The 9,725-nt window shown below is 35.1% G+C and overlaps 1 protein-coding gene across 1 annotated transcript; it reads right to left on the bottom strand.

The window, feature by feature from the left end:
- Nucleotides 1–8,003: 8,003 nt before the first annotated feature.
- LOC103421410 (small ribosomal subunit protein uS8z/uS8w) lies at nucleotides 8,004–9,179 on the bottom strand. The gene is made up of 4 exons (XM_008359448.4): nucleotides 9,064–9,179; nucleotides 8,772–8,947; nucleotides 8,513–8,673; nucleotides 8,004–8,331 (listed from the first exon to the last, which is right to left on the bottom strand). Exons 2-4 carry the CDS (start codon nucleotides 8,902–8,904, stop codon nucleotides 8,233–8,235), a joined length of 393 nt encoding a protein of 130 aa, XP_008357670.1. The 5' UTR covers nucleotides 8,905–8,947; nucleotides 9,064–9,179; the 3' UTR covers nucleotides 8,004–8,232.
- Nucleotides 9,180–9,725: the final 546 nt, after the last annotated feature.

Raw genomic sequence — 9,725 nt, 5'->3', positions numbered from 1 at the left:
ATGTATTCAACTTCATAGTAATATAGAATGGGGGAAGATAATAAAATAACAATTAAAGAATCGTTAGGTCATATGTGCATCAGTGATAGCCGCATAACGAAGCGCACATGCATCACATGGTTGAGAATAACCCTAGCATACTGCAAAACTTGAGTGCATCTATGGTCACGAATATAGACTGTTTCTTTCTTGATTGTTATCTCATATAGTCTTGTGCTCTTTTCTTTTTATTGTGCATGACTGATGTGTTTTAACTGCAGATGCATACGAGTCTTATAATGATGACGAATGCACAACATGAATAGAACGTAATATTATGAGACTCACATATATCTACAGTCAAGTATGATCTTAACTGCATTTGAATGGCTTCGAAAGATTTTCTAACCCACCCATATGGGAATAATTTTGAAAAAAAGTGTGTTTTAGACTGAGATTGATAAGAAAAATAATCACAACATATTATTAAAACTTTACAATATTGATATATGATTCCATGCCACTTGAATGGTTGGTTGGCGCAATTTGCATATCGTACTAAACACACTAGTTGGATGCTCACCCGAACAAGAAGATTTGTCAAAGGAATTAATTCTGTTTTTGTTAGTTGGGTTTTATGGAACTTAGCCTTAGAAGATCAAGCTTTTTGAACATGGTAATCGCATAAATGATGGCTTTATGCCATCCTCTTGTAAACCTAAAGGATAAATTAATTCTCACCAATTCTTATTAATTTCGATTTTGATGTTTATTAAATCATGAAGAACTAAAAGGAAAGACGACGGACTTGTTTGAAGGAGGAAGAGAATAAATGTTTTGATTTTGAGTTTTATTTTTAAATGTGTGTAAATATAAATTTACGTAAAATGAATTTGTGAGGATAATTTAAGTAGTAAATTAAGATTTAAAGAGATATTAATTGTTCAATAAAAAATAAAATAAGTATAAAAAGTAAGTCAAGTGTATGTGAGATTATAGGGGTTCAGATAAAAAATTTCCATAAAATTTCTCCTAGGAATATTGTGGGCCTTTAGAAATCTTCAAGATTCATGTTTTTCATATTTAGTTGTCTACCATTACCAGTAGGTCCATTACATAAATGTTAATATTTTCCTGAAGGCAAAAGCAGCACTAGCTTGTGTCAGCAATCTTCAAGAAACCAGGACAAAAAATTAGAAGATAAAAATTGGGTTTTTAGGCATAGGTCAGTTGGTCAAAATAATGAGTTTATTTTTTACCTTCAAGTTCGAATCTTCCTCTACAAATCTGCATCAAACTTAATAACAAAACAAGGACTTAGCTTTTTGACAGAAGACAAAGAAAGGAGTGAGTTAGTGGAAGTTTATATGGATATCCAAATTTGTGCTGTACTAAATCAAGGTGCCCCTCAAATGAAATATGATTGGGTTTTGGTGTCATTTTAATACAAAATGATATGCCTCACATGCTTTGTGAAGCAGCAACATGATAAGCCATACCTAAAGCCATCTCCAACAGAAAGCTAACTAAAATGCTTGTTTTACTCATCTGGTCCTCCAAAATATTAATATTTTAATGAACAGTACATGGCCATATTTGCCTCAATCTCCAACCGAGGGCCAAAAGGCCATAGGGCTCGTTTTAGCCCTGTCACAACAAATCATCTCCAACCGAGGGCCAAATGGCCATAGGGTCAAACATAATTTATTATTTAAATTTAAAAATTACAACAACTTAAATTTAAAAACTACATCTTATATTTACAAACTACAACTTAAATTTAAAAACGACAAATTAAATTTAAAAACTACAAATTAAATTTAAAACTACAAATTAAACTTAAAAACAACATTAACTTAAATTTAAAAACTATAACAACTTAAATTTAATATCCATAATCAACATCATCTTCATCATCCGTCATTGTAGGAGTATAGTTAGAGGTAAACAACTGCCGCCGAATCATAATTTCTTTTTTTTTTTTCCTATCAAAATATACCTTACTCATTAGAGTGTAACTCGAAGTATTCATTTCCATATTCTTATCATCCATCTCTTCTTGTATTTGTTTGGCCCGTTCTTCATGCCTACATTTCATTTCTTCCGCATCAAGGGCATTTTGCTCCGCCATTAATCGCAATGAGGCCGCCACTTCATGTTGAGCGGCGTAATCATCATTTGCCTTGCCCTTTTCCTTCAACCTTCATGCCTTGTTTCGTCCCATACCTGAAGACGGATTTTCTACCTTGTTTGTTGAAATGTAGGAGATCCATCTTCATCCATATTTGCAGTTGAGGATGCAGTTCCGAATACCGGCGTAGGAGCTCTATGTTGATGTGGATCTTCAAATAACACCCATCTTTTACAAATATCCCAACAACTATGAAACTAAAAGGGTTTCGAGCTGCTCTCCATATACAATTCGGCGTACCTAGAAAATATAATTACAAAAATTAAAGAAAATTAATTTATGAAATTAAATGTAATATAATTAAATATTTAAAATAAATTGTGAAAACACTTACTTCGTCGTAGTAATTAGCGCCGCTTTCATGTCTACTTGCGGCTGCTAACAATGCTTGATGCCATTTGTTCAAACTTGGCTGAAGATGTTTCTTCCATCTTGAAGAACAACTCTCGTGGTTTCGGATATTCAATGGAGTGGTACCTTTATAGAACTCTAAGTATTTTTTGGACACACGAGTCCAAACACCGTCATTTGTTTGACAATTCTCCCTCACACTATCTTCCGACACCCATCTATAAGCCTTGCAAAGAGCTTCATCTTCTTTTCGGGTCCAAGCCCTACCTTTCATTGCAGACGAGGCCATTTAAAAATTATTAAAAAAATTGAAGAACAGATTTTTGAAAGAGGAAAGAAAATATGAGACAGAGAAAGGAGTGAGTTAGTGGAAGTTTATATGGATATCCAATTTGTGCTGTACTAAATCAAGGTGCCCCTCAAATGAAATATGATTGCGTTTTGGTGTCATTTTAATACAAAATGATATGCCTCACATGCTTTGTGAAGCAGCAACATGATAAGCCATACCTAATATTTATCTGCCTGGCCGTAGACAAGAGACAAACCTAATAAAATTAATCAAATCCATGATTAGTTCAGTTTAATCCAATGAGTATCATTAGTGGTTACGTCTTTGGTTTAATTGGATTATTAGTTGTCGTGTGATAAAGTAGTCAGAAGATAACTCATGTGATAAAAAAAAATTAAGATTTAAGCCCATGTGGTAAAGTATGTTAGAAGTTAAGCCCAAAATTGAAATTTTCATCAACTCTCCGTTAATTGTTAATTATTAGCACATGAAGCTCACTAAGACTAAAAAGATAAAGTTAGTTGCTGCTAACAATTAATGGATAGTTTTGTTTTAACCTTATATGTGTGGCTCACATGCTAACAATTAAAGAAGATGACGAAATTTTAAATTGTGGGTCTAAATCTTAACAGACTTTATCACATGAGCGTAAATTCTAAATTTTTTTTTTTTCCACAAGAACTATCTTCCAATTATCCTATCACTCACGAAGATTAATAATCTAATTAGGCAAGACTTTTAGGCTCATATTTTCCGTGACGATACTCAAGCAGCAGACGCTTTCGCAAAGTATGGTGAGCTCTAGTTTTTCTTGGTGGGATTCACCTCCTACTCTTTTTTCTTTTTTCTTTTTCTTTTCGTTTTATTTTTATTTTTATTTTTTATGTCATGAGATTGGCCATGTTACCTCGTTCTTTATTTCTTTTCCTTAACAAATTTTGGTAGTTATGAGTGTACGAGGGGGAAAAAGTACATAAATGAATTAGTTTGGTGGGGAGGGAGGGGGCAAAAAGCACCCACACCAATTTAAGATCAATCCATGGCTGCAGTAATTTTCGCTGGTAAATAAAAAAAGAATACTAGTCACTCAATACTATAATCTAGTGATATTCTTCTTCACTTGAAAGTTAGTGGTCTTATGTTCGAATCTAAATTAGGTTGGCAAATTCGATACTAAATTAGGTTGCTCATTGTGTAGCTTACCTAAACTCCTTCTCCCCTAATGTAAAAATATCGATGTACTCAAAAAAAAAAAAAAAAAACTATTCTTTCAAAAGTGACTCTTTATAAACTCTTTTTCATTTCATTTTTTTACACAATATTTTATAATATCGGCATAAAAATTAATGTTAAACTATGATATAATTTGTCTTATTTGGTGATAAGGCAAAATACAATAGAAAAATGGGACAAGTGCAAATTGCAAGATCCTACACCTTTAGTTCCATCCATGCTCCCATAAAAATAACTAAAGGTGGAAAGGAATGGGCCATCATCAAGTTAATGCTGAAAGCATATGCTTGGAAGATACTCTTACCACAAAACCAAACCCCCCTTTAAAGCTCACAAAGCCTCCCTCTCACTCATTCCCCCTTGGAAGGCCATCCATGGCCTCCATCTAGGTGTACGTCCACTGCTGCTCCAGGCCGCCATGGCAACGAGGACGTGTGGCGGGGAGGTCAACGGTGGTGGTGGTGGTGAGGAGGAGGACGACAGCGAGGAGGAGTTCGTGAATTGTGGCCGGTAAAAGTTGGAACATGTTTGGGCAACTAAGGACTGTTTGGCAAACCATGGTTTTATTAGTAACACAAGGTTTTGGTTTCTTTTCCTTCATGTTGTTTTAAGCTTGAAATGAAGAAACATTGTTAGTGGTTTTTTTGCAAGCTATAAATTTTATGGTGGTTGTGAGAATACTAATAGTAATAGATCACTTGGATATCTTTCTTTTTGTTATCCTGATCTGTAAAATAACAAACATTGTTTGACTTCTTACATTTAAGAAAACATTCCTCTGCACTGACAATCAGTGATTGTCAGCAAAAAGGATAAGCTATTTATATATACGGAACCAAGTATTTTTCTTAATTTATTGAACGTTGTGTATTGAGGAAAAAGTATATGTGCAAGTGAAAAGGGCTTCGACCTCAACCAAACCCTAAACGTCGAAGACCAATAGTTTAAGTTCATGAAAAAGGAGTCTCAACTTGTAGCTACAAATTGCGATGGATGGAGTAATAATGGAGGCGATAGAAATGGAAGTTTGGGACGTGGGGGTTTAAAATAAGGAGAAATTAGGTTTTCATCATTCCTTTTGTTATTAAATAATATTCTTTTTCAATTTTTGATCAAGATCTTTGGATATTAATAACATCATTAATTATTTCAATAATAAAATAATTTTTATTTCTAAATATGTTCATTTAATTTTAAAAATGTTACAATTAGTATATTTATATTTATGACTAGATTTTTTATCATATATTTTTAGTTTTAGTTTGTATCCATTTTTAATTTGTAATTCTTTTTTAACTTGTACCAATTTTCTTTTCAATTTTAATTTGTACCCATATATTAATTTCTTTTTGTGCCCATATTTTTTTAAAGTTTATTTGTATTTGTACCCATAAATTTTTGTATTTGTACTTTTTATTTTGTTAAATGTACCCATGCTTATTACATGTACTCATTCATGTAAAACTTTTTAATCTTAAAATGTACTCATTCTTAAATATACCAATTTGTTATATGTAAAATGTACCCCTTTTTTTATATAAAATCTATTCTATTTTTTTCTAATCCATTTTTAAACTTATATGGGTACATTCTTTTTTCTTTGATTTTAAAATGTATCCATGTCAAGTTTAATCGAAGAAATTTACTAATGTTATTAAACCTAATATCTTCTTCTTTTTTGTGATTTTGAAGAATGTACCCATGTTTTGATACAATAAATTTTTTGGTTAATTTTGATGAATGTACCCATGTTTATGTATATACAAACACAATAGTAAATTTATTTTTTAATATTTTTAATCCCGCAAATTATGGTTTTTTTAATTTAAAATCTCATTTATATAAACAACTAAATTTTTTAATTTTTAATTTAAAAAATATAGTAACGTGCATAGAAATAAATTATCACATTAATTTCAAGGACCTAGATCAAAAATTAAAAACCAACAAGGTTTCAATCAAAGAATATTCATAACTAAGGACCGCATCTAAAATCTCCCTTAAAATAAATATGAAAACGAAAGATCCCACAAGCATGTGGAGTTCTCTTGTGGGTAGGACTTTGGGGAGTTGCGGTCCTCTATATCATTGTTTGGAGCCAAGGATCAGCAGCCAAACCATTCAAATTGAAAACCCAATGATCCTCACTAACTCATTTCGTCGGTCTATCTCACACGAATCAAGGGTCCGAATCTCTCTCTTAAATGGTTAGGATTTGCTAGTCTTAGTCTCCGAACAGTGAGGTCCGAAGAGGATCCCAACTCAAGTTTGGGCAGGTTGAGATCACACTCAGTCAGCATTGGCCTCACCCTTAGTGCCAAAGGTTCATTGTCTAGCTTCTTGTACCGTCGTTATGTGGCACGGTTTTTATACTGCTTTCAGGATTACTGTAAATTTGCTTGTCATCGCTGTTGTTCGTTCTATTAATAATCGAATGAACTCATTTCAACTAAGAGTTGGACAGCCAAAAATGTGTTGCAAATAGAGGGTTTCATTATGGATGAATCAATCTAGTTGCCTTGTCGTAGCAGCACCAGATTCGAACCGCTAATTTCGGTTGCACTTCCATGACTTCTACAGATATTTGTTAGGCCATCTCCAATTGAAGGGCCAAGAGGACAAAAGGGTCGAAAATAGTCCGAAAATCGTCTCCAACAGAGGGCTAGGCCAAAAGACTAGTGGCCCCCAAGGGACTAAAAAAGGCCAAAAGGCCAACCGATTGGCTAGCCCACCCTTTTTTTTTTTTTTTTTCATTTGCCTAGCCCACTTTAAGGTTTAGAGATTAAGATCTTTTTTTCCCAGCTCACTTTTTTTTATGTCCAGCCCTTTTTTTTTTTTTGGGACTTTTTTCTTTTTAATATCTAATTTTTTCCTACATCATTTCTGACATAATTTTCACCATTTCATACTACCTTACCTCATTATATTTTAATTCTTCACATTCCATACTATAGCCCCTTGGCCCTCGGTTGAAAACGATTTTTTGTGACGGCTAAAACAAGCCCTATGACCTCAGTTGAAGATGTTAAGAAATATAATCATACATTGTTCATTAAAATATTAATTTCTTGAAAAACCAAAGGGCTAAAACGAGCCCTCCAACCCTCCTTCGGTTAGAGATGGTCTTAGTAGACTAACTAGTCGAATAGGTAAAATGACTCACAAGTCGAGTGGGATAACAAATACCGGGACTCCGGAGATGACATTTTGTTTAACACTATATAAAAAAAGATAAAGTAAAAGCACAAAAAGAGAATCAAATCCTAAAGACCTGATTGTACATGACAAGTTGAAATCGAGGTTCGAAACCAAGTGCTTAAGGGCCTCGGTATAAGAAGCCTTAAAAAGTTCACGAACAAACATTTATCCACGAACGGGCTCATTGGGTACCCACCAGCACCAGCACCACATCCCAAAACCTCATGGGTATCCATTGCCCGTGCCTACTCCAGGGTCTTATGCATCTGCCTCGGCATTTCTCAAGGCTTAAGACCTCTTTGAAATAGCACGAGAACCTACAATGGCATACTTCATTTCCTCTGCTAGACTCCCCTACAATATCAAATGCAAAAGTACAGTTTAAGAGGATGTTTCCCAACGCTAGCCTAGTCTCGAAAAACAATGCTCAAGCAATGAACCCCCAAAGTATTATAGGAACTCGAGGCATCAGTGCGGCCGTTCGACAAAACTTACTCAACAGAACACCCTAAGCCAACATAAGCCAAACAAACAAAACCTAATCTACAGAACACCCTTGGCCATTGCCCTAACACAAAATAGTTCAACTGAATCATGAATCGTAAGCTCTTATTAAATAAAAGAAGCCAACCTATAACGTAAGAGTCATCTCAGGATGCAAGATTGAAACTGCTTACATGTTTTTCCCGTGGCATTTGAACAAAATGAAACCACTCAACTACAGGGCAGAGATGTGGACGGGGGAGATAGAAACAAGGATGAATAAAATTCCAATACAATGCCATTTCCGATGGATACCAAGTAACTTTAACACTGAGGCTTGCAATAACATGAAAGTCAATCAAAACAAAACATAAAACTAAATATCCTAGTACAATAAACTTTTCAAACCAGCATTGGTGAGAAAAAGGGTTCTCTTCTTTCAGCAAAAACGAATGAAACGAAACCAAAATTTCACAAAAAGTTCCTAAAGTTGTGCTTCATACTGTCAATAAAAGAAACCGAGGACCTTGCCACCAACATTCTTTCTCCTAGCTTCTTCATGGTCCATGATTCCAGCAGATGTGGTCAGCACAATATATCCGAACTGAAAATATATACATTGCATTCGTAATCAAAAGTTCAAAACTATAAAAAGAGTATGCTCAATAACCATTTTAAGTCACATAAATGCACAATCGAGCAATCCATTGTTGACCACCACAAAATTCATATAATACGACGGACCAAAACCCAATAATACAGTAATTGAGATAAGAGAATCAGACCTGTCTGGAAGGCAGAAGCCTAGCAGTCCAGCCTTCAATCTCCTTCACACCGACATCGAATCGGGGACTGATAACCCCACACTTGTTCAGCCTCCCATTGAGCTCAACCACAATCTTTCCAGCTCTATGGTCATCAACATACTCAAATTCCCCAATGTATCCTATACAAATCCCAAAACCCAGCAACCCACAAATCACAAATCACACCCAACAAAACATAAAATTCCAAAACAAACGAAAATATTTCAAAAACACGAACCATGCTTCTGCATAACCAGGAGGAACTTGATGATGACCTTTGACGACGGCCGGATCATGACCTGTCGCTTTCCCCTCTTCTCGGCGTTGTACATGCTCTTCAGAGCGTCATTGAGAACGCTGACGCGCACCATTTCTGCAAGTGCGAGCTGGAAACGAAATCAAAAGCAGTAAAATCTGCAAGCATGAAAAAAGAAACAAAATTTACAGTCAATAAATCATGGGGTTTTGGATACTGGGTAGGTGTTAAATTGTTCAGACATTTTGGAGATTGGTGGAGAATTGGGTTTTACCTGCGAGCACAGACGGGGCGGCTGGCTGATGGAGTTTGGAGAGGCAAGGCACTAGGGTTTTGTTTTTGAGGAGGTGCGGAGTGAGCAGCTTTCAGCCTTCTTAACGTATGATTGCCCTTTTACGAAAATAACCTTAGCCGATGAGCGAACTTGGGTTGGGACAAAGCCCACTGTGTTGACCATTGGGTCACAGACATCGAAGAAGGGCAAGCCCACAAACCCACTATGCCTTTTTTATTTTATTAAAGTGAATTCGGATTTGAGATATTTTAAGAGAACTTTAACGAAAAGCACCCGGTACTGTTTACTTTAACGAAAAACCACATTTTTACACTAAAAAGTCAATCCTAGTACTGTTCACTTTACCCTTTATTTTGTCCTTATCATTAAAACTCAAAGTTTTCAAGCCCTTTTCATTAGTTTTCCTATATTTTAATTCATTTTACAAATTCATGAATATTCAATCACAATTTTAAGTGATTTTATAAAAGTTTATGTCACATCCTAGTACGGGCTCCCACCACATTCCGAGCTCGACTCCACCGTAGCACGATATTGTTCGCTTTGGGCCCTAATCACGCCCTCACGGTTTTGTTTCTAGGAACTCACACGAGAACTTCCTAGTGGGTCATCCATCTGGGATTGCTCTCACAGTGAACTCG

This window comes from Malus domestica, chromosome 03 (assembly GCF_042453785.1).
Source record: "Malus domestica chromosome 03, GDT2T_hap1".
NCBI lineage: Eukaryota > Viridiplantae > Streptophyta > Magnoliopsida > Rosales > Rosaceae > Malus > Malus domestica.
Note: the sequence above shows the minus strand (reverse complement) of the source record. Positions and strands in the feature narration are given on the sequence as shown.

Excerpts from the sequence above, each read along its gene's own strand:
- LOC103421410 (XM_008359448.4), bottom strand. The coding sequence starts at position 8,904 with ATGGTGCGCGTCAGCGTTCTCAATGACGCTCTGAAGAGCATGTACAAC. Across the intron at positions 8,674-8,771 it reads CCTGGTTATGCAGAAGCATG|GATACATTGGGGAATTTGAG; the intron begins GTTCGTGTTTTT and ends GGATTTGTATAG. Across the intron at positions 8,332-8,512 it reads GGCTTCTGCCTTCCAGACAG|TTCGGATATATTGTGCTGAC; the intron begins GTCTGATTCTCT and ends ATATATTTTCAG.